At 40.1% G+C, this 26266-nt stretch overlaps 1 protein-coding gene across 1 annotated transcript in view; it reads right to left on the reverse strand.

Annotated features, from left to right (window-relative positions):
* The window catches only part of LOC139294580 (protocadherin-15-like), a 134432-nt gene that overhangs the window by 75205 nt on the left and 32961 nt on the right, over nt 1–26266 (reverse strand). The window contains exons 5-17 of the mRNA XM_070916497.1: nt 24195–24350; nt 22826–22945; nt 22554–22664; nt 20474–20644; nt 17266–17374; nt 16993–17105; nt 12740–12946; nt 12498–12518; nt 10485–10619; nt 5971–6120; nt 4244–4437; nt 2982–3114; nt 2579–2658 (exon numbers count right to left, since the gene is read on the reverse strand). Of these exons, the coding sequence (XP_070772598.1) occupies nt 2579–2658; nt 2982–3114; nt 4244–4437; nt 5971–6120; nt 10485–10619; nt 12498–12518; nt 12740–12946; nt 16993–17105; nt 17266–17374; nt 20474–20644; nt 22554–22664; nt 22826–22945; nt 24195–24350 (1700 nt within the window). The remainder of the gene's footprint in view (nt 1–2578; nt 2659–2981; nt 3115–4243; nt 4438–5970; nt 6121–10484; nt 10620–12497; nt 12519–12739; nt 12947–16992; nt 17106–17265; nt 17375–20473; nt 20645–22553; nt 22665–22825; nt 22946–24194; nt 24351–26266) is intronic.

The following is a 26266-nucleotide window of genomic DNA, read 5'->3' on the forward strand; positions in this document are numbered from 1 at the left end:
ACTGAAATCAGCTGACATATAAGCTAATACCAATATAATATCTGTGAAAAGCTTCTATCAGCTGATATATCAGTCCAGCTGACATGTATTTAGTGGCTCATCAGAAGGTGTATGCAGTACATTTCTAGCCAGACCTGGGACTTCACTAGAAATACCTGTGTACGGTGCATTAAACTGTGATCCTGCCTCTGCCGGTTAGTATGTCATTACTGAATGCTCTGTGTATAGCACTTGGTGGCTGACAGATTCACTGATTCAAGGCTGCGTCCTACTCGCTAGCATAATTGTGAGTGAATCTGAAGCAGTTCCACCTCCCTCAGGGGAACCTGCCCCATTTATAGGGAGTTATAGACTGGAGAGCTCATTATTCACAATAGCTGGATTGAACCAGCCCCATATGTAGCCTGAATCTGAACATGCAGCAATGCAAAATCTCTTCACTGAATCATATTGGAGTTCTGAAGGGTTGAAGAATGAGAGCATGAAGTAGAGCTCTGTATATTGCACACTCATCAAGTGTACGAGCTAATCATTCTGTGATTCATCATGTGCTATATCAGCACCAGCTTGAATTTATTATATCGGTTGCTGAGATCTTGTAATACAGAGAATGTACTGAATGCGAGTGTGTGTATCTATTTTCAGCAATATTTCTGTCAGATCTGGTTTAAGAGATTATAGTGGCATCGGCAACAACAGCAGTCTCCTGTTATTTTGATCATGTCATGTTTTTAGCTTGCAGTTACTGCTGTGAAACCGTAAAGTAAACATCACTCCATAAAACAAACAATTTTAACACTGTGGAGCAGATTAGGGGTAAACAAATGGCAGGGAAACAGCGCTGCAACACAAGCTTGTCCTTGCATAGCTGGGAGACCGAGGATGCAGACAAAAGAGGCTTTAATCAATTAGTAAGAAACGTGTCTGGCAGGGTCCTGCATTTTCAGTCTCTCCACGTCTCTTCTCTCCATATTTCCCTGCTTATTTAAGGGATGGTAAAAAGCACTGACCACTTTCATATTTTATGCCTTTTTCTTGCTCCCAACTAGTGGTTGAGTGAGGTGGGTTTTTCAAATGCTGACGTTGATTATGAGAGGTAAGGTAAGATATTTGGGGTCCTTTTCCTCTCCAGAATGATAAGATAAGATAACATAAAACTTTATTAATCCCAAAGGAAATACTTGCGCCAGACATTGCTCAAAAATTACAACAACATAAGAATAAAAACAATAAATGTGGTATAAGGAGAAAATGCTAACAAAGTGCCTAATAGAATTAGTAAGAATAAGTTAACTAAAAGATCAAAGTAATATTGCATGTGATATTGAAAAGTAATAATGGCAATGATAATGAAAAAGTAATAAAAAGTAAGATTGTAAATGAGCTTCAGCATGAAAAATATTTGGTGTTTGATGCCTTTGGTGTCTTCTCTCAGGCAGAAGAAAGGCTGAGAAGAGGACAGAGCTGGAAACCCTTTTCACCTCATCATACCACTGAGAAATATATTAGTATTTTGAAAATTAACCAATCACAAAACAATAGACCTCTAATCTTTATTTATATAGCATACAGCTAATCAATGCATTATAAAAAGAGATTGATTGATTGGTTCGTCTAAGCCAGTCTAGCTAATCTTTGGCTGCACCTGGAAGTTGCTTGACGTTTTCCTGGATTTGTATTCTTCATAGATTTGCACTCTGTTTCCCAATACTGTTCTTTTGTTTTTGTCTACCCTGTACATACAACATCTATTGCATGTCTATCTGTCCTGGAAGAGAGATTCTTCCTATGTTGCTCTTCCTGAGGGAGAGTTTTTTTTCTTATCCCAATTGCCTTTGAGGCAAATTTGTGATTTGTGACTAGAACATTGGCATCATGGGCACAAATAACTGCCCGAGGCAGCAAGTGAGTGTAAATAAGGTGTGCTTTTCAACTTAGTACATTGGGATTCTTGATAGTGCCAGCAGCCAGTGCCAGTGTTCATAAAATAAAGTCATATATTGGCTAATAAATCAGCTAAAACCAATAATTGGCAAGTCAGCATCTACTCCCTACCATCACAATTGCACATCACCTCTCTGCTCATTCCTTCTTCCCCACCACCATCACTCACTCTGGCAGTCTGTATCATCAGAGGGAAGCTAATGATGATAGGCAGACCCTGCCTGGCTTGTTCCATGGTCATGACAGTGTAGGGAAGAACACTGTGTCTCAACGTATTATTACTGTTTGTCCATGTACAGCCTTTGCATATAAGAGAACATAAAACCCAAAAGCTTACCGAGGACTTTCAAAAACCGAGTTGTCCTTTTGGTTGTGTCTCTTAGATCATAAGTTCAATAAAGCTTTTGATAAACCAGCCACTGTACACAAAAGCTTTGTCTCAATAAACTCTCAAACTGATGTCAGCAAGAGTCACCCTTGCAGTTTGCCAGGGGCCATTATCCATACCAGCTCACACCAACAAAGTATTTACAGTCTCCAGCTCACCTACAGTAATCTGCATGCCGTTGAACTTTCTTTCTTTGGTGAGAAAACCTTATGAGGCCCGTCTGAACTAAAAAATATCTGGACTTACGTTTCAGAGAGGTTGAACACATTCTGGGAATCCCCACTCACAATGTGGTATGTGATCGGGTCGTTTTCTCTGTCTGTGGCCTGGGAAGGAAAAGAAAAGCAGGATCTTGTAGATCATATAGTGCCATTAACACTGAAGGCTATGAAATATTATGGTTGAACAACAAGGATGTTGAACTGGAGTGAAAGTGAGCGAACTGAATGCTGGAGAATGAAATGTGAGAGAAACGGAAAAAAACTGTTGATTTTGTTGCTCAAAATTACAATATACCTCAACCATTTACCAAAATGTCATCAGTTTAAAAAGCAAGTTTAGCATCATACGGAGTGCCTCATTCAATTCCAAATGTTCCTATTTGCATGTGCCCTGTGTGAGTGTGTGTAATTGTGGGCAAGTGACTCACCTGCAGATTGAGCAGAATAGCTCCTATCCTCATGGCCTCGCTGACTTCCAGGCTGTAGGTGAGGAGAGGGAAGCGTGGAGGACTCTGGTTGTTGGGCGGCAAAACCTCAATGTACACTGTAGTGATGGAGCTCCTGGCAGAAAGGAAAGCACACATCAGCCCACTGACAGCATCAGTTTCTCCCCGACAACCTGTTGAGTCGTTCTGAAGTACCTTGCCCACAGCATAGTAAAAAAAACGTTCAAAATACATAAACCCACATCAAAGCTCTCTTGTGTGGAGTTTTGATTGCAGAAAAGAAAAAAAAGAAAAACTCAACAGGTTTTGGTGGCATTTCTTTCAAGTGGGATCTTTTTCTTATTCACAGTTGTATCATGAGTGTCTCTTTGTACATCCCAAAGCGTCAAACACAGCACTTTCATTCACAATGTGTTCATGACTGTAAAATCCCATTGCTTAAAATCAGCCTGCTTGTTCTCAGTTGTTCCCAGCAGCACAAATGAAAACGGAACTGACTGCGTTGACTATTTATTCATTCATTGTGTGGGACATCTTTTGTTGAACTGCTATAAAAGGTACATGTACAAACGTACTTGAAGATGATCTGATATGTGCAGTGCAATAACCCATTTTGCGTGGTATATTGCGGCATTATGTCAACCTGTACCCTGCTGTAGCTTGTTTTAATCCTGGCCCGCTGAAATGTGTCTTTGTTTTCTTTTACTTGGTGAAATCAAAGAGGCAACCTACTCCACCCCCAACTACAGGGTCTTATACTTCGAGCTGAGATATTTTGCTTTTGCACAGAATTCATTCTTTGCTTTTTAATCACAAGATAAAGAGGAGACAACGTATGAAACATCTCATACTGGAAACAGTGTTAGTCAAAAAACAGATGGTCTTTTTCAATCTCACAACAGCTTGACAGAAATGTTATTTCTTCATAATTCAGCACAGAAAAGACATTCATAAGCAAACTTGTGAATCCCTATGAGCACATATTGAATTAAATAAGACTTGTAAAACGACGCGTGCTGGTGGCTCCGCTGCAACCCTGAAGAGACACAAAAATGAAACTGCCTATGCATAAGTTCTGGAACAATTTAGAAAGAAATCTGCTCTTTATGAAAGAGTAATGAACTGCACATCACCTGTATCACATTAAACTAATAAGCCCTTAATTCTACCAATGCTGAAATATTTTAATGTTCAAAGAAATCACACATAAGAAGAGAGCTAGCATAGGTGCACGGCTACTGTACCTTCTCTGGGTCTCTGGTGCATTGTCAGAGGCCTTGACAGTCAGTGCATAAGATCGTCCCACAGTTAAAGTGACACCAGGCGCCACAGTGATGCGTCCAGTGCGATTACTGATGATAAAATGTCCTTGGGCACCAGCCAGTATCTCATAGGTCACCAGACCATTCAGTCCCTCATCAGCATCTGCCGCTGTTAACTGGGAGAATAGAGGAAGAGAGAGAGAGACACACACATACACATTATACAAATAACATGTTTATATTTTTATCTCTACTTAGTAGTTTTACAGGGGGAGTTCTGCACTGCTGTCAGCAACATGCTTACTGAACAAGTCAAGCAGTAAATATTTCTCAGTAGAGGGTTGTGACTGACTTCAGTCAAGTTGCCAGCCTACAGTAGAATCCATTTTGATGCCCTATTAATATCTAATGGATACATGACCTTTGTTTCATGAATAGAAAGGAACAAATGGTTGGCATTTAGCTAATAGTATACATACTACTGATGTGGCAATCTGACCAACTTTTTCTGCTGGCTGCAATTTCCTCCCTCCTAGTGTTTGCAGTTTGGTGACCTTAATGATCAACGTTTAGATTGGATCATATTAATGCTACCTTTCATATGAGGCGGATTAAAAAGTTGTGGACAGAAAGCCGCCGACTTTTTATGGGAAGTAAAAAAAAAAATTTCTTGCATACTCTGTTATCAAATGAATTAAGCAGCCGCCATTTCCACCAATTATTGAGGGCATCCTGCGGCTTGTAATTATGAGCCCTCGTGGTGTTGTTGGCTTCATATCTTTAAGGCCTTGAAACTTTAATCCAAGCTGCCCAGACCTCCTTTTTCATGCTCCTGACGTTGAAGTAAAAGCTGTAGCATCAAATAAGCAGCAGCATCCTCAGGGGGCCTGCGGCTCTCATAAACGGCTTATAAAAAAATCGGTTAAGCGGTCATACCAGACACTCTGTGACCCCTGGCCTCATTTCAGGGAGGGCGAAACGGCTTGTTTTTAAGACAGATTAAACTTGACCTTTTCAGCATCTGACATTTTTCTGGAGAAGCTGTGCTAAGAGGACGGATCAACTGAAAGATGAAAAGATCATGCTCTGACTACCAAATAAGAGTCAATGAAATGATGAAACTCCCCACATTAATAGATATAGCAGAATGGGGTTATGGAATTATATTTTGAAGACTGTGTATGTATGTATAATGTGCCTGCGCATGTGTGCATGGATGCTTTAGTTGATATTAGGATGAGCATGAAAATCATGACCTTTAAAGCCAGTGCACTAATGAAATCAACTAAATGAAATCAAGTAAATGTTCCTAATCCATGAAAAAAATCCTGTTTTTAATATATTTTTGAAGCAAGGAGAAAGATTGATAAATGGTCATCATTGATGCCTCCCACATTGAATTAACTTCAGTCATGACAGCAGCTGATCTACTGGGTAAAAGGTAAAACAGGCCTGTGCACTGAGGATGGAGAGAAACATTCTCTCTGACGCATCTGTTGACTGCAGATGAGACGGAGGAAACTGTTCCAGGGGTTTGCCTGTCAACACAATGCCCTGGATTGTTGTGGTTATTTACTTTGAGCATGAAAGAACGTGTGTGAGAGAGATGCTGTGTGACGGAGTCGAAGGCGAGGGCGTAAAGCAGAGTGCCAGAGCAAGAGACCAAAAGAGCGGGAGAAAGGCGAGAGAACGATTATTGGATTGATTACCTGTAGTACCGTCTCCCCCGGCTGCATGTCTGTGAAGACTTCAACGCTGTAGGAGACCTCGGCAAACGTGGGTGTATTGTCATTGGCATCAATGACCAGGATGTTGACAGTTACTGGGCTACTCTGCTGGACGCCATCTGATGCCACCATCTGTAAACACAAGAAAGAGAAAAACGCATTGGAGCTTTAGAAACAGAGGACAAGTAAACAAAGTCCATTTGTTTTTGTTTTTGTTCAAGCTTATGCTCTCAGGACATGTCAAACTTCAACATGTTTCTGACACCACAACAAAGTCACTTGCACTTTGCCTTTGTGTATGCTCATTTTACATTCGCTTAACGTTAGAAAAGCCTTTAAAGAGATGAGAAGAGAGCTCGTATAAAGCTCGACTAAAGGACAGTTTGCTAAGTGAGCATACTGCATGTATTTGTCCCTGGCAGCTCTGATCTCCAGTACTTGGCAAGGGAGAAAGAAAATGGACTGGGAAGAACAACAAATGAAGTGTAGGTGAGATCTAAACAACAACTGTGGAGGCAGCAGCAAGAAATACATGTTTCTGTGGGGGAAATTGCTTTTCCCCAAAAATTTGCTCTCAGCACTGAAATGGAAATGACACGTCTTGCTGGTTTTACTGTACACTGAACATCAGGGAGGTGCCTTTAGTAGCAGCTAAACATTCCCAGCGAACGTGTTGTACAGAAACAATGATAACATGTACGACAGCAGCTATTCTCTCTCCCATCAAACAGTGTTTCTGTTCTCCAGCCAGACCCAGGAGAGAGAGACGCCAGACATTTTTGGGGAGCCAAGGGGGGAAGCAGATTTGGATTTACTGAGTCATCACAACTGTATGTATAGACACTCCATACTTATACACATACATGTGCAAGTACTGACACATGTCTCTGCACAAACACCTACACAAAACTGATGTAAACGATGTTGCGCCTGGCTCAACATCCCTCTCTTCATCTCACACACACACACACACACACACACACACACACACACACACACACACACACACACACACACACACACACACACACACACACACACACAGTAGTAATTGAAACAAAACATAAATATAATAATCCTTGAAGGCTGATATTTATCTAAATTGGATCTGTGAGCTCTCTCCTGCGTTTCCAGTCCAGGATACGCAGAGTAATTATAAAATTGATTTGATGCTAGCGTTTACGCAAAGACAAGATTTCTCTCAATAACAATCTCTGAAATAACCTCATCTTCAGAAAAGCAAAAGCACAACCAGAACACATCGACATCTGGCAAACATTATGTTAACAAGCTTTTATCAGGAACTCAGAAAGGATTGCATTCACTTGTAATGTCTGATAATATAGCCAATTAAGATTATTTATCCAACATTTATCATCATGATTACAAATAGAACACTTGTGTTCACAGATCCTGGTTTTTAACTCTCGTTTAGTTTTCCCAGCATAATACACATTACATGGGCATTTTAACCACATATTTAGAGTTACATGTGATTCAACAAAATAACTAACATCAGATACACTTAAAAAACCATCAACCAAAGCTGGTTGGTTGTTAAAAGTTTAAGACAATTCACGACAAATTACTTTATATGCAACGCAGAGTCTGTGCACCCATTTCTGTTTTCAGAATTCATGAACTTTTGAGGAAATTCAGTTTATGGTCCGCCGCACCTGTCTATAAGACTTTCTGGAGTCCAAAGACTTTGTCGATAAGTGTCAACTGCTGGGTGGTGCCAGTTAAAATTACTTTAAAAAAGGTACCCAGAACATACAGTTATAACAATAGACCGCAGCATAGTTATATTGGTCCACGAGCACTGACTGCTCCTCTGCACACCATCTCCGCCTTACTACTAACATATAGCTATGTTAGCATACAAAGTCATGGCTAAACAAAATCAAACTGCTAATGAAGTCACAAAGGAGCTTTGTGATGTGTTCACGGTATTGACGGTACCAGAAATCTGAATGTTTCACTGTATATGGTAAAACTGGTATACGGGAACATCTGTGGGAGAGACTGACATTCTCATGTAGGAGGGAATGATCCATAGCTACCAGCAAAGGTGTGATACTTTACTAACTGGAAAGATCAATATGCAAGTGGAGTTTTCCACAAGAGTGTGTGTAGAAGGATTAGGCATTACAAATACATCTACCTCAGAAGCTACCTAGCATTAAATGCATAGCAGGTCTCTGGGAAACATGTTCACAGCAACCACTAAAGAGATTCACCAGGAAATCACCATCATATTTTACTCTGGATGGAAACAGTGATGTGGAGGATGTTTGAGAGCGATAGAGAGGACAATACTGCTAATGATCCTGGAAGGGAATTTCTCCTGTACATCTGATATTGAAAGCAGAAACCATGCTAAAGAGCTGAGGGGGCCATGGAAATGCACTTTATTGAACAGTTACCAATGCAAAGTAGAGGCAAACTGTCAGCTTTACTGTAATGTGTATTCAAAATACATCCTGAGCTTAAAAGTGTTTTTAAAAGCACTTATATCCAAGAAATAAAACCAGCATGAGAGATCTTCAAACCACAGGGAAACTGATACTGTACATGAAAGGAAGTAGTAAATAGATAAACCAACCCGTGCACACACTGTCATGCAATAAACTCATCATACCATCATAAATTGCTGAAGTCCAAAGAACCTCTACCAACTTGACCAAACGCAGCATAACATCAGAATCTGAAGAGAACCAAATCAACCCTCTTCAGAGACTTCTGCACTCCCCAGGGAACCATTCCCACAGAGCCCACGGTTAGTTTGCTGATGCTCTCTAATCAAGAAGAATCCCCCAGGATGAAAGGAGCTACTGTATTTCCCAAGAGACTTAAACCCCTCTGAGCAGCGCAGAAACAAGTTGCTTTGGGGAACCAGGCTGTTGACATCAATGAAACAGCAGTAAGACAGAAACTTGAATAAACCCACTACAAACACCATATAGTAAGAAGTTTAATGAAACCTAACTGAACATGAAGGTAGCTGTGAAGTGAGACTGAACCATCTTGTTTGTTAAAATATTAGAGTTCCCATAGAATATACTCTTTATACGTCTCTTTAAAGGGATAGTTTATCATTTGGGGAAAACATTTATTTGCCTTCTTGCCAAGAGTTTGATGGGAAGTTCGATACCACGCTCTTATCTGTTTTGTACTGATTAAACAAACGAGATATAACTTATTTATTACTGAGATTTAGAGGTGCTGGTGGGCGGATTTTGTTAACTTAGAACTGAGCCAGGGTAGCTGTTTTCCCGTTTTTATTCTTTATAAATTGAATACTAACTAACTGGCTGCTGGCTGTATATTATATTCACTGACAGATTTGAGAGTGGTATCGATCTTTTCATCTAACTCTCGGCCATTATTCCTTTAAAACTGTACAGTAGGTTATCATTTTGTGAGGTTTAAGGCAGAACAATGAATTTTATAATAATCACAATTTTGTCTTGATTGCCCATTATGAAAGCTGTGAAGAATTGTTTTAGTGAGTATAATTGTTTGTTGTTTGAGTGTTTGAATGATTTGTAACTATGTTTTATTTTTACAAGATGTGTAATTGAAGTCTACGGTGGCTGAGAGAGCTCAAGGCACTGCAGCTTAAGAACCACAAGCAAATAGATAAAACCCAAGCAAATGAAGAAACACATTCATCAATTAGACAATACATGACAAAGACAAAGAAAAGAAATGTGCTGCAAATACAGAAGACACAAGCAAATAGAGAAACAATAGAACTAAGTTGCAACATAATATACATGTCGGGACACTAAATACTAGTGAGCATGCTAGTGAATAGAAACAGGCTGACGCTGGATATATAGCCAATATCTCCATTAATACTGGAATCAGTCAGAACGTGAAGATTAAAATTAATGTGGTTATCTCATTATCAAAAATCATTGACAAATGTGTTAGTGTTGAAGAGTTTTTAATATCACCCAGAAACTATCATTGTGTTCTGTGCAACTTGTAGCGTTTCTATATTTGTTCATATTTTCTGTATTCACAGCGTTTCTTTATATCATACTTTAAATGTGCTGTCAAATTGGTGAATATGTTTTTAAATTTGCTTGTGACTTATTTGCAAAGGTTTTATTTCTAAATGCTAGCCTTGTGCTGCCAAACTGAAAGATGTGTTCTTCATTATAGGCCTGAGTTTTTCTTAAATTGCAGTACATTCCTCTGTATGGTATAAAGTAGAGATTTTTTTTTCAACTGAACATACAAAACTGTGGAGGTCTGATGTGCCTTCGGTTCCCCTTTGGATGTATATTTGTAAATTCAAGTGAACAGTCTCTTTTACTTCACTGCTATTTGACCACTGATAAAGGTCACATTGCTCTAAAAGTGTCAGGTCAGCTTTGCATCGGCAAGTGCCTCTTGGTATAGAGCTAACCTGTGACTTCTATTAATATACACAGAACAGGAGATGTAGGTCACAGGGCTTTAGTGCTTTAGAGTCCAAGGCCTACCGTTAAAGTATAGGCCATCTGCTTCTCCCGGTCCACAGGTTTGAGGAGCCTCAGGTAGCGGATTATCCCAGTTGGGGTCAGGCTGAAGATCGTGGTGTAGTCATCCAGGGTAATCTTCACCATGGGGTCTTTCGTCTTCCAACAGAAAGACATACCAAAAAGAAACATGTTACCATGGCGACATGAGTGTTTCATCAGTTGTTTTTTTTTTCCAAGGCCGCAGCTGTGGGGCTGAGAAAACCTATCAAACAGTACATTTTGATCTGCCAAAGAGTTGAAAAAGTAATCTGCTGGCAGGTCTCTCGTCTGTCTTCAGAAAACAGTGGAGAAGGAGCTGAGGACGGAACCAGAAACCTATGTCTTTTTGTCATGATTGTATCAATAAAGAAATGAAGAGAGGAAATGACCTCTGCTAAAACAATGAACACCCATTACTAGCCCTGTTCCTTTTAAGGGATAAATATTGACCACATTATACAGTTGTTAAGAAATATGGGTTTTATTCCTTTTGTTTTGGGTGTTCAGATGGTAAATCAGCTTGAGAACTGCTGTGGTTAGACTGTGTTAACAAATAAACCTGGAGTTCATTGCGGTCCAGTGCTGCGAGTCGGCTTCGATTCACGTCCATCAATGAGTCCTCTTAAGAGAGTTTGGTAAACATTAGGACTGGGTGGCTTATTGATTTTGTTATCTCTGTTTCCACTCCTCTTTGATTTGTTAATCTTCCCCAAAGACTGAGTAAAGGGATATTTTGAAAGATGAAATAAAGGTGGCAGCCATTTGTTTTGCCCGTGTGTTTTCAAGCATTTTAATATAAATCTTTGAGTGCAGTTAGTTAGTATGAAATTTAAAGTGTTCTCCGCTGCTGTGGGCGAACACATACAAACAAGCACACACACAATCAGTTTGTTAATTGTGTCAAATAATGTCAAAACATCCCCATCATCCAACTACACACACACCAATCAATTAACAAATAAGAAGTTGGTATTCAAAGAGAACAATTGCAAAAGTTTTGACTTAAGCAACTGCAGAAACCACAGCAAAAACATCCATCTGCATATAAAGAAAGGTAACACAGCAAAACACACCAAACGCACACTCCCATCAGGACACAAAAGTCAGTGCATCAGCGTGATTAATCTACACACACACCCGTCATTACTGGAGAACTGCTTAGTATTTAATCCACCGTTTGTGAAATTTTGAAGTAACAGAAAACATATCCTTTCTGCTGTTGAAAGCTCACAAAAACATTTTTTTCTCGAAAATAGAGTTACAAAGTCTGTCTCCAGCAGTGAAGAGTTCTGTCCGTTTGTTTTTACTTTTTACAAAGTGATGTATGAATTAACAATCAGGATGTCCCGAGTCAATCTGCAGAGTAAGGATCAAGGTTTTTTTAATGGATCAGTATTGGCTATAGCTTATCCACTTCTGATCCTTTGTTTATTGCAATTTATTGCGCTCCAGGTATGGCAGCCACCCCACTTCAGTACGTACAAAACACTGGAACCACTTTAGTAGCATGTAGCATAGCCGGCAAATACACATCACTTTCAATTAATGATATCCAGACAGACATTGTGCCACAGCGAGTAGAGATGAAGAGAAGTCGTCTAAATCCTGTCCAAACTTCCTCAACTCACACACACTGACACTCCTCTTTCCAAAGATATTATACAAAAACTCTATGATGCTTCACAAAATGTTGGAAGAAACCAATTAAAGCTTTGATGCAGGCTAAATGCAGAGCTGTCAGATCCCTTAATTGAATTGGCTTTACTGATATAAATGTAGGCATACTTTAAGCTATTAAGTGCGCTCAGTGCAGCTGTATTATGCAGGAAAACATAAATATTGGATTAATCTCGGTATCAGAAGATACTAAATATTAAAAAGGACTCGCATCTGAGATTAGGAGCAAAAAACTTGGGACATCCCTATTTTACACTGTGTGTGTGTGTGTGTGTGTGTGTGTGTGTCACTGCATCTAAAAGCAGCCCCTTTACCTACAGGAGTATCACCAGGAGCCAGCTACAACAAGGAAAAAAATACAGCAGGAAAAGGACTCATGAACGTGTTACTTTCTGTGAGTACACTACACAACACAAACACATGAATAAATGTGGACCTTTAATCAATATTTACTCAATGCACTACAAGCGCTTCGTGTTTGTATGCACGCATGCATGGGTGGACATGTGTAAAGTGTAGGCAACAGTGAGCATAGGTTGATAAAGGTGCTTTCTTTCTACCTCCTCAATGTCATTATCCAGAGCGATGATTCCTAGGGGGGCAGTGAGGTTTGCCCTGACTGAGATAGTCGTGCCCACTGGGGAGGACTCACTCACGTAGCCCTGATAGGTGGCAAACTGGAAATATGGTGCCTGGTTGTTCTCATCCAGGATTTCGATAATGAGGTCAGCATAGGCTGGGAGGGGGTGACCGTTGTCCTGTTCAGCCTGAAAAAAAGAAGAAAAAGAAAAAAACAAGAGAGAGAGAAAGTCTTAGTCTGGGTGTCAAATATCAACAAGCCTTTAAAGAAGTCTATATTCACTATAAAAAAAGTGAAAACCAGTGTGTTGCAATTTTATTAAGAAGTATTAATAATAAGTTGGATGATTAGAGTAACACACTCAAAGAGTTGCAAGCACAGAAACAGAAAGGCATAATTTCATGTCATTTCAATTACAAAAAGCTACATTGACTAAATTTAATCAGAGGTCCACTTAGGATTAGGCCTCAGTAATTACCAGGGCACTTAACGCAAATACCATCATTTGGAGGAGGCTCAATGGAAATATTACTGTCTAAGTCAGTGCCAAAATTAAACAATCAACTAGTAAACCAGTGTACTAGCACTTTCCAGTTTTCCATGCAGCATCCAACCATAGAACAGAATCTATTTAAATGTCACCTTCCAAGTCTGCAAAAGACAACAATGTAGGAGAAATAGTTCTGTTAAAATCAGGTAAGACACAAAATCAACAATATTCTCCAAAAATCACATACCTATTACATGAAGTCAAGTCTATAAAATATTATAAAATTGGACATAAGAAAAGTAACAACATAGCTTACACATAAACCCCCAGAGCACACACTCTTCCAAAAATGCCTGAGTGAAATGTTGACTCACCTGTATCCAACAGTTTGTGTTCGTATCACGTACAGTGCAACACGTACCAAACTGTACTGCCCAAACACCAGAACGTAAACATTCCTTCCCCTTCATTTATCAGCACAGTTGGTGGGTGACGTGACTGCTTAAGTTACCACAAATCAAAATGTGTGTTGTTTCATCTATTCAAACAGTACAAAAACCTAAAGAGGCTGTACTCTGAAACCGGAGTTGCATCTGACACCGGCCCAGTGAGACCAAACCAAATGAATGTGGTCTGGTCAGGATGTCACTGCAGTCCTGCTCCTCCTAAGCGCACACAATATGTCACTGCTGGCTCCCACACTGGGGTGCTTCAGAAACATTAAGGCTTTGAAAATACAGATGGAGAGGGGGAGTGAGGTGACATCAGTTTGAGCCATGACCTGAAACTAATTCGGCATATTAGCTCGATTTCACCGGGCTTGTGTTGCAGAGTGCCGATTGTAACAGAAGAATATAGTTCAACCGCTGAATGGTAAAAGTGCAGGGGCCAAAAATATTGTCATTTCTTGTTCTTCACACTTGTTTTTATTGCCATCACAATGTTATGCCAGACAATCTTTCCTGGACATCGTCTACCCTTTTCTCTTATCTGATTGATAATAAAGAACATCCACACCGCACTGACCCAAAGATCCAATCTGCTCACACAAACACCTGAGGGAAAAGTGCTGTCATTGACAGACAAAGTGTGAGCGCCAGGATGTTCTCCCTTTCTCTCAACATTCACAGACACATTTTTGTCTAAGAGAGAGAAGAGACGGGGTGTAGGATCACAGTGTTCCCTGGTGATTTAGCTCTTTAGCAGTGTCTCTATTTCTGGGAGGCAGTGCTAAATGACCTAAGCTCCACTGCTACAAAACACGGGCCTGCAGGAGATTCACTGCTACCAAAAGTCACTGTTTATCACTCAGCCTTGATTCTCCCGTCCCGACTCCATCATCCTTAAAGCGTTGTGCTGCATCTTTTTGCTTTCTTTTTTCTATTTAAACCTTACATTTTCTTTCCATCTCCATCTGCATTTGTCACTTCATTGCATCCTAGTCATCGTGGTGGATATGGCTCCATCAGGACCAGTAAGACTTTTGATGAACAACAGATGTGTTTCCCAAATATGCTTTAGATGCCAGAGCCCCTTCCACCATCAGCTTTTTATCTCCTGAAGCATTAGCTATGTACACCACATACTGTGCTGCATCAGAGCACTCTCAAGAAACTCTAAATCTCACTTTCCTGGTGCTTGAGCATTGGTTCCTCTCCCTCTCTATGACTCAGGTAGATAAGGCTCTTACCATCGCCCACACTCATCTCTCTATCTATCATGGTCTTTTCGTGCTCTCCCTTTGAACTTTCTCCCGTCCTCCAGCTATGTACAATCCTCCTGAAGACATGCAAAATGCCTCTTGTATGATCAATCTCTCCTTGCCTCCATCCTCTCGTAGAAATCAGTTCTTCCTCTCATCTCTATGCTCTCCAGCTATCCCGGTAAACAGCAGGTTACAGTGCTCAGAGGTGTCTAGAGGTTAGTGATGGGTGGATGGAAAGTTCATCTGCACTGCTGCTCTGCACCAGCAGCACCAAGGCAATCCCTGACTCGGCTCTAAATTAGGATTCATGAGAACGCAGCAGCCTATGCTCCTGCTAAGTCCATAAATCATAACACCTTTTTCACTCCCATCTCCAAAGCAGCTAAAGATAAGGTTAATGGCCTTCAGGACTGAGGTTATCTAGGTGGAGTGGGTAAGGGTGCATGCTTAAGTTATCGAGATATGAGCTTAAGTTGATGTGGCACAAGCACATCGAAGATACGAGTAGAGAATTGAGATGTTTAATAAGTAAGAAAACGAGGAGGCAGCAGGAGAATCAATATTTTACTTTGGGCTGAACAGTAAATGCAGGGTTCATATACATTTGGGCTAAGAGATTTCCATGACTTTTTCATGACCAATTTTCATGACATTCTGATTCCTGTGTATGCATGACAAGTATGTATAATAAATGAACCACAATACTTCCCAAGCACATGTGTATACAGCAGGAATTGGTAATAATTTAATATTATCTCATCAACTGTCAGTGGAAGCATATTGTGATGATATGATCATATCACATCAAGGAAAAAAAAAAGAATACAAAAAACAATACTGTGTGTTGCGATGCGTGGGCTACCGGAGCTCACAGCAGGCCGTCTACTATTTGCAGGATATGTGAGCAGAGCGGTGCTGAACTGGTCTGGCTCACATTGTTTGGAATCCACTTCAAAATGGATAAAAATGTCTTAATGTATTTACATTTGACATAATATAATTAGTTAATCATATCTTAAGATAATTGTCTAGTCGTTGGTTTTTGGCTTCATTTGTCTATTGCTCTCTGAGTTGTGTCTCCGGACACAATTTGTCTTATTAAAGGCAGTTCATAACACTGTACAGATAAAAGTAACAGCTTTATATGAAACAAAAATATCTTCTTTGTTTGGCTAAAAATGTTCTCAGTGGGGTGTTGATAAGCTATTGTACAGGGGTTTCTTTCAATAATGTAAACTGTCCAGGTGAAGCAAGAGAAAAAAGAAAATGAGAACGCACAGGTGCGAGATAGTGAGATAGAGAGACGCATTTCATAAATCATAACTGAAACCCAACAGCAAGACATAATGACTTAAATAGCTCAATATCTGTCTGCTGAACAGGTTAGTTGAAGACTAACTCTTTTGTTCACATCAGACCAGCCACACGATGAATCCATGAACGATCCTCTCGCAGCACAGTCTCTCCCCTGTTCCAAATGCCAAATATTTTTCCACGCAATCTACATTTTGCTCTATTTTGCTCTTTACAAAACTATGACTATATATTGTTCATGTGCGGCCCACGACCCAGGATGGACATTACTCCAGGCCAGACAATGTACTACTAGGCTACAGTGAGTATCGGCTCTAGCATTGAGTGATTTCAAAAATACACAGGTCAAATGCAATTTACAACTTTCATGACTTTTCCAGGTTGTCCTTGACGAACCTGGCACGTTTTGGGATATTTGTTATTTCTGCTCGTATTGTTGTTGACCAGTCTTGCAGGACATCTGTCAGCTAAAAGCACCGACAGATTCTTCACAGCGGTCTCAAGTTGGTCCTAATTTGTTCAGCCTACTCATGGTGTGACCTTACATTACAGTGCACTGAACTGTTTTTTTAGTGGCGGGTTTAGTTTCAATCAAAAGTCACACAGTAAATCTCGCCATCAATATAGGTGACGTCCTTCAAGCGTTAATAAAATAAAACAAGCACTGATTCTGATAATGCATCAGTTAAGGAGTGAATAAGTCAAACTGAGTTTTGTTGTTTACCTTGATGATGAGCGTGAACCTTTGATACAAGTCCCTGCTGATAGGCTGCAGAACACGCAGCTCTGCAGTGGTTCTGTTCAAGGAGAAATACTCTGTATATGTGACGGGATGACCTGCAATAAAGAATAAGAACATTCACAGATTTGGATTCAGTGCACTTTATGATACCATCAAGAACACCAGAATGAACATTCAGAAGTCAAGTCATGGCATACCAACCGAGCCAAAGAACATTAAATGTGTAAAATCAATGAAGATACGTGATGAACCTACCAACCAGGATGTAGTAGAGAATGCCAGGTCTGTCTGATGGGGGCTGTATGTTTCTGTCCATGTCCACGGCCCGGATTGGAGGGGTCACATTCAGCGGGTTCAGTTTGCTCTGCAACAAGGTGTGGGGGAGTCAGTCAGCAACACAATCAGATGCAAATCCATTTATTTGTTGTTAACTGTGTAGCTGTAGCCTATATTGTCTCCTAAAATAACTGAGTGCATCATTATGCAGAGACAGGAGTTACAGTGTTTTATGAAGCGGAAAATTCAGCTTAGAAAGAATATCATCTGCCCTGGATAACAGAAAACATTTGTGCTATATATTAATATTTTGGCTGCTGTATAATCTTATGTGACGCGTTATACATCACTTGCTACTCTGCTCTCCTCCAGATAAAAACAGCATTCTCTATAGAGAAGCTGCCCTGCACTCTCTCCCTGGCCCATTAAACTGTTTTCTGCTTTAAATGGCATGAGAGGAGCTGTTGTGATTGAAGCTCACCCAGCTCCACTAGCTGTTACTGTATCCCTTAAATAATGTTTGTGCCTCAGTCTTTTCTCCATATTGTGTTGCGCTGTGCTAAGATTGCACTTCTGCCTCTGGTCGCCAAATCAGCAAACATTAGAAACAAACATGTGTGCTGGCCCCACATTTGCCCTAGTAGTTAGTTTCAGGAAAGTATAGGCCAGTGTCTTGTGGTTCATTTAAAAAGGCTGCCAACATGGAATATTAGAAAAAAAGAAAAAAACTCTACCTAAAAACATTCAGATATCCAATTCAAGAACTAAATTCCTCATGTAGACCAGTGCCTTAGCAGTCATTATCCATAGCACGCTAGCCAATTATAATGGTTTTAATTAATAAGCCAGTGCTATTGCATCTATTTCTCATCTGCATGCTTCTAAATACGCCTGATAGAGTTTCACATCAAGGATAATCTGTTTGCGGTGCTGCAGGCTACTTTTTCCTGCTCATGCATACTCAGACACCATCAGCACTAATTACCCAGCTCTACCTCTACACTTTTGCACCAACATATGGCTAAGTGGGAATATGTTTAGCACATCACATTTATGAATACCTCTCCTTATGCAAAATACCTCCATATGGCTGATACAGTGTGTGAGTATGCTAAGAAGCCTGTGCTAAACTTCCTTAGCGTAGACAGGCACATGGCTAACAGTTCTCTGGCAGGAAGAATCCCTCCCTGAGGGGGTATATTTATATCCCTCAGCTCTGGAGTAATCCTTACACCCCTCCCTAACCAGCCCTCTCGCTTTTACAATGTCTGGAGGTGCGCTAAATCAAATCCCCCTAGCTCTGCACAATGATGATTAGCTATAATACCCTCCTCCAGCAGTCATTATCCAGGGGACTCCAGAGCCCACATTATATCCCCCCAGGGCAAAAAATAAATACAGATCAACTTAATAATGCCTGTCTAGCCATTGTGATTAATTACAATACACTCATCAATTATGAGAAGACAAAACCCCGTGGACAGATATGTTAGCATAATGGTTACACTGCAGAATGGAGAAAAACTGACTGAAAACTGCAAAGCTAACGTGGGAAATCTCAAAAAAACCCTGTTATGAAATGAAATTGTACTCTATTTAAGGAAAGTAAATGAGGAGAATAGGAGGTAAATGTTAGCAATATTTTGGGAAAACTGTAAGTGTAGAGAGGAGCCATTCTATTGAGAATAATAACCGTATACATGCAGTAAAGGTAAACGTAACATCACTGTGACATCAGGCGGGGGTGAAGCTTTGGGAGGATGAACCCATGCAATGTTTAGAGGGGGAGAAGCAGGAGGACAGGGAGAAAGGCTGACATTTTCTCACACTAATGAAAAAGCTTTGGTTTATGTAGCCGGTGCTCCCAGGTCCTGCATTCTTAGCAGTCTGCAAACCTTTTATCATAAATTATACATTACATGGGCAAACTCTGAATGGGAAGTCTGGACAAACAACTGTGAGTCACTACGGCTGCTCCCCCTCCTCCACGGCTACACATGCACATGCAGTATATGCACATACACACATCGGCTGTATACATTATTTTTTTGTCACTCCCTCTCTCTCTGTAGGCCTCAATCTATTCTCAGTCTCAGCATTTATTAGTAAAGGAATTCCACTTATTTGAAAAACTGTAATACTCTGACATTACAGTAATTTTTCACATTAACCACATATACTGCATGAAGGTGAGAGAAAATGTGAAAATAATTATACTGGCAGGGCAATTTAGAGTTTCTGTGGGAGTGTGGGAGGGAATCCGACCCATGTGAGATTAAAATCTGCTATAGTCATTCAATCCAGACTACTCCAATCCAATCCAATTCAATACAGTTCAATCCTAGTCTAGTATAGACTGCTGATTGATGAGGACTGTGTTATACAGCTGAAACCTCCAGGACAAGCAAGTAGACCTTTATTTGAGCTTGTTTTGTCAACTGCTGTTTAATAAACTGTCAAGCTCAAATTCTAAGTCAACATGAACAAGAGGTCCTAGAGGTGCTCTGAATCAGGGAACGTTTACACATCTACAGTTCCAGTCTAGTCTGGTCCAATTCAATAATTCAGCACAGTTCAATTCAGTTCAATTTGAATCAGTTCACTTCAATTCAGTTAATTCTAGTGATATCTCCATGTATAGAAATACACGTTAGATACAGATTTCTTAAGACATAGATTTCTGTTTACAGATATACACATAATTTCTCATGGTGCACCACCTGTTCGCTCCACCTCAGACTCTTTATCTCAGCTGCCACACCATCTCCCACTCTATTTTTCTTCTTTTATGAATTCAAGTGGTGTTTTGCTGTCATCCCAGGTCAACTCAGCCTTCAGCTCTAATTGCTGGTCCAACAGACCAGAAAATGCCCCTGGAATAACCATGGTGAGATGAAACAGCACAGCTTACTCTCCCTCCAGGTGTGAGGCAAAAACAAAGTGTAAGTGGACAATTAGGCTATTTAACAGGTGTGGCATAGTTTAACATCTAACAGGAATGTACACATGCAGAACAAATCTGAATTATGTGGCACACTGCACATGCACACATAGGGTGACAGATAAAAACACAACCTGTGTGCATGAAAATACAATTATGCACATACTATTAACAAGAGGAGTGCTGTTAAAATGACCTTGTGGAGCAGCAGGGTGTTTCACACTTGCCTGTCTGCCTGGTTCTTACCGGTTCAGTGAATTCAGGGATAGCAACACGGTAGGTGAGGGGGTTGCAGTCACGGGTGTTGTTCACCAAAACACAAGGCAGGAACATGGGACCTAGGTCGTCTCCATCCAGAACGTCCACAGTCAGAGTCGTGGTAGCCGATCGTCTGTTTGGGGGGTACGGAGCGCGGTCCTAGAAGATAAACAAATGCTTTCAAATTTCCACCTTCAAACTCTCACACAACTTGTTGCTTTGTGCACTGAGGCTACACACGGCTTGAGCTAAAATCAATATCACATATTAAAACCATGACAGATCTCTGCAGCTGCTTTTCAGCATATATTATAGTGGTGGCCGTTATGGAAGCTCACACTCATGCATTGGTTATGTCTTTATTCTTCATTTGTTTGGCTGAAGGAAAGACTACTGGAACACATTTTCTTATGCTTTAAGTGGAACATTATTGAAATATTGTCTGCAGTAAATGCAGTGATCTAATAACATTTTTTTAGTACACTGCATCAATACCAGGTCAGCTAAGGAAACGTGCTTTTACAACAGACCATAATCACTGCTAATTAACACCTGTTTACAGTATATCTAGGTTGAAAAATACACAATTTAAAAATAGGTTGTAGGAGGGTTTTGATTAAAAACATCAAAACAAATTGTTTATTACAACATGAATATACCTTTTTAAAGCATAATGTTAGATTGAATTGCTTTTTGTTTTGCTATATAATAAAATCATATCCTTGACAGAAAGCTTGTCAACTAACACACAGGTAGAAAGGGTCCCACTTTTCCATGTATCTGAATGGAAGAGATGGCATGACGCAAACAACGTCACCTCAAACTACTCCTCTATATTCTATTAAACCTTTTCCTTTTAAGCAAATAATTCTTGGCAATAAAACATATCTTTTACAGCAGTTATCCTTGAAGATTCCCCCTTGTGGTACTGTTGCTTCCCAGAGTGGTACCCTGGAGAAGTGAGCAGCACAGCACTTCAAAGATTTGCGCTGTCAGTGTAATTGAACTCTTCACACAAGAAGTGCAGAGTTCTAGTAAATACCATGTCTTCTTTCTTTCTCTACTCTGACGTCCTCTTGCAAGAGAAAATGAAATCTCCCTGGAGGACCTCTCTTTTGCTCCCTCATGCAGGTCATGGGGAGAATAGATGATGGGTTGACTGCTAAATGATTATATGTCCTGTAAGTTCTCCTACCTCTTCTATTTTATAGTATAGAGTGTAATATTTGACCACTGCTTGTTAGGGTGAGTGATTATCTAATCAGGGATCAGGAGGGGATAATAATGATATGAATCATGATAACTATTGCTTGTTTTTTGTAAAGAGGTTCTGTATATAAGGATTTGAGACATCCTGCACTGTCCACATAGGAAAGGGGAACTCTTAGATCCCAGCCTGGGTGTTTCTCTAATTGAAGTAAAATTCTTGGTCAGTGGCTTTGCAGTGGCAGAAATTTGCTGTCTAATGTTTTAGGGTAAGGACCAGAGAAAGAGCATAAAAATACATTCATTATAATTCATACTGGCATCATTAGGCTTACTTGTTTTACAATATTTTATCCGTGACAGTATGAAGGAAAATGCCCTCCCTCAAGAAAAAAACCCATAACAAAAACTACGCTGATATGCAAAAATGATTACCAATTGAGAAATCTTATTTTTAAGCATCCCTTTTATGATTGGTAAAACATAAAATGAAAAGGTTTGCTAAGTGATGATGACATTTAACAAAAACAAATAATATTCACCAGACCTTGCCTTAAAACTACACAAAGGAATAGAAATTATGCAGTGTATGAAGTACGGTGGAAACACTGTTACTTTCTAGGCCAAAAGAAAAGGTCCTTCAGTGCTCAAATTCCAGGCTTCAAATGAACATTGTGAATACAGCTGCTACTACTGAGTGCAAAGCACATCTTGAGATATAGCGGCATTAAGAGTTCTTTAGATTCAAGGTCAATGCTGAGGTAGACAACCTCAAACAAAATATACAAATAAGGGCCGTTTTATAATTTGTTGATATTGCGCACTTACTGGTCTTAACACAATCAAAAGTGAGCTCACTTACATTGGCTTGGACCAAAACCAGATAGCGAGTTCTCTCCTCATAGTTTAGCCTCTCTGCAAGAATAATGTGTCCTGAAAGGGTGTTTGCGACACTCACTGTTCTGTTAGATGCCTGAGAGAGAGAGAGAGAGAGAAAGAGAGAGAGAGAGAGAGAGAGCGAGAGTCAACATGATAAGACAGAAAGAAAGGTGTATGTGAGCAATAAGTCATGGTTGTTGAAGAAATGTACAATGGTGTAAAGGGTGTTTATCATGGCGTGACTTGTCCATATACCGAGTCATTGGGGTTGTAAAGGATGCTGTATTCTATATGTCCATTAGGCCCATCGTCAATGTCCGTAGCGCCATTATTTCCTGAGAAGCCAGTGAAAATGGTCGTTCCAACTGGTGTGAGCTAGAGAAAAATATGAGAGTGGGAAAAAGAAAAGTAAACAGCTCAAACAGCCCCCTGTGAGTACAACATCTACTTACAGCAGAGAACCCATGCATATAGCTATCACTGTTGCCACTTCACCCCATTAGTATACAAAAAGAAAAAATATCAAAAAGGGAAAATGTTGCAGTCAGCAGCAGTCTGAAGGCTTATGCACACTGCTGACAGAATAACAAAAAGTAAGTATGAGAACCACTGCTGTTCCCCAGAGCCCTCAGCAAAGTCCACAGGACCAGGCAGTGGGCAGGAGAGCTTGTTCAGGGGAGACGTTGACAGCAATGTCGAATGACTCACTATACTGTTGGGGCAGCGGCACATGGGTATGGTAACACACTGTGACAGGAATTTTCGAACACGCAATGTACACAAAGTGTGAACAACGGAGAAAAAAGTTGTGCTTGTCTAGAACTCGGCAGGGAATCGTCTCCTAATCTCAAAACACATGACTGTAAAGTCAGAGATGAACTGGCTTGAATCATTTCAGTTGATGCAGGTTTGTTTTGGAGGAGGAGGGTTGCCCTGTCTGGTGCTCACTGGATGTATATAACTAAATGCAGTGCAGGATGCAACAAAATTCCCGAATGCTCTCCTGACCTGCCAGTTTGCATGAATACATATGTGTCAAAAGTACAAACTTGAGGAAAAAGAAAAAAAATGTTTGACTGTTGTAACTTGTAGGGAAGTAGCACTTGGTGCACTAAAATGCTGTTCTTGTCAGCCACAGTGTGGAGAAAGAAGATTGTACAGCCACATTGTACATATTTGTTGCAAAGACGAAGAAATTTAAGTTACCGTTATTTCAAATATCAAAACTGACATAACAATAACGTGTGGTTAACTAGAAACTAACAAACAGCTGTAGGCAGTCAGATGGTTCCTCAATAAAATTAAGTCAACAACTTAATTTGACTCTTTAGGAACATTGTGACAGACAATTTGCACCAGTGGGCTCAGATGCAAAACAACTATGGGTGGGATTTGAACATTGGTTCTACAATTAGTTCTACCCACTGGTAGAATAAAAAAAGACCGTATGCTTACGTAAGCAATAGATAGGCAGCAATTTTCACCAGAATTGGCTCATTTTTCAAAAAACAAAAGCTTGGGCAATCAGAATAATTTCAAGGATGCTACAACAACATTACAATACCGCACATAGTGACTTTATTTATAAATCCTGCAGGACCAACAACAGGAGTTGCTGCCTTACCTCGTTTACTGCAAGATAGTAGCGTGGCTGCTGAAAGCGAGGGGTGTTGTCATTCCTGTCCCTCACAACAATCCGCACCTCGTGGAAAATTACAGTACCAACCAGCTCGTTGGTGCACTGGACCTGAACCACAATGGTGGTGATATAATTGGGGGGCTGAGAGAGAGAAAAGAAATAAATGGCATTTAAATATTATAATGGAAGTTGTTGTATATGTTCTAGTTCCCTTTTTGGCCCAAAATACAGTCCTACAGTCCACTGGGGTCATAACAAGCTATTGAAAAAGTTTTTTTTCTTTCCTTCAACAGTACCTAGCATTTTATAGAAGAAGAATAATGTGTGTACTTTGGTAAAAGGAGAGCGCAACTGACCTTCACTGGTTTCAAATACGTCTAGTAAACAAGCTACTTAAACTAGGAATACACGCACAAAATGAAAAGAGCGGAGAGGAGTTTTGGGTTTACCAACATCGCCAGGGTTGTCATGAGAACCAATTTACTTAAATCAACTTGTTTCTTGGTGGATAGCGTCCTGACATTATTCATCCAGTCCGAATCTGAATCTACTCCAGTCTGGTTCAAAAAAGACTCAACCAAAATTGCTCTTCAATCATCTTGTTAATTATGTTACCTGCATAGTGTTGGAGTAAACAAGTCATGGCTATTGTTATTTTATTTTAAGCTGGACTGTACAGCCTGATTTTGCTTTCTGAATATTACATGTAATAAATGATTAAAATGCTTGATCAAACGGAGAGCTGTGAGCCTTGTGCCATGTTCTGCTCATACTGGACAGCAGCAGCTTATCTCGTTGTCATCGCTACTTGTCAGACATCATCTGAATTTAGAAACAAGGATGATTTTGCCCTATAGTGTAATGCAGCCGGACTAGCTTCTCCCTCCTACCTCTCTCCTTCTCACAAAGGTTTGACTCCCATCTGCTCCTCCCCTGTCATTTCACCTGTTAATTGGCCATTTCTCTGAGATATTCCCATAAGTATCTTCATGTCCAGCTCACACCCCTTGGTCCATATAATCTAACCACACACTTCAAAAACAGTTTCTTTCCCACAGCAGTCACAACACTTAACACCCAGTATTAATCCCTGTGCATATCACATCTCATGTCCTATACTGTACCATTTATCTGTATTCGCTGCAGGTTTACTGGATACCCTAGAGAACTGAGCAGAATGTATTACATACAGACATACAGTGTCTGCATTTATACCCTCATTTACTATATTTAGCACTAGGGGCGAATTATCATACTACACTGAAAAAATGACCACCAACTCTGTTACATCTCTACATTACAACTAGTATCTTTTCCCTTTGTAGCTAAACAACAGTGAAAAACATCATGAATTCAAATTTGTCATTAAAATGAAGGAGCAACGGGGTAATAGTAGAGATGAAGCTGTTACTGTAAGATTAAAACTTATTGTATTGATCATTTTAACATGATTGCTATGATCAGTCAAATTTACAAAATGTTAATTTAGACTATCTCACATTACAAGTTTGATTTATCACCTTCCTTATCTGTTCACTGTTTGCCCACGAGCATCCTGGTTGTGATCGAGTTTTTGTATCCCTGTAATGTGTTGCGCATGTAAACACCATATCCTGGATTCAGAAACCTGCATAAGCCCTTATCCCGGTCTTGAGAAACCTGGATACGCCAGCTGGAGTAACCAGGAATGTGTGGCATGTAAACACCATATCCAGGTTTCTAATCATTCTCTGCCATGTGTGCAGGCGCTACCATCACCGGTGATCACTTGGAAAAGCTAAATCCAGCAGAGTTCATTCTCAGCTGGTGCGGTAACTCAGCTGGTGCGGTAACTCAGCTGGTGTGGAAACGAGTGGCTAAGATGTTGAGGAATCAAGACACACCATCAGGAACCTGGATGTTGTGATCATATAAGCAGAGATGTGAATAACCAGGTTTCTCATATTCCATGTAAACGCCATATCCCAAATATGATTCAAATCAGTAATTCTAGTTTAGTAACGAGATTGAAATTCTGCATTACAGTACAGTGCACCATTTCTGACGTTTGACCATCG

Source organism: Enoplosus armatus, chromosome 12, assembly GCF_043641665.1.
Source record: "Enoplosus armatus isolate fEnoArm2 chromosome 12, fEnoArm2.hap1, whole genome shotgun sequence".
Taxonomy (NCBI): domain Eukaryota; kingdom Metazoa; phylum Chordata; class Actinopteri; order Centrarchiformes; family Enoplosidae; genus Enoplosus; species Enoplosus armatus.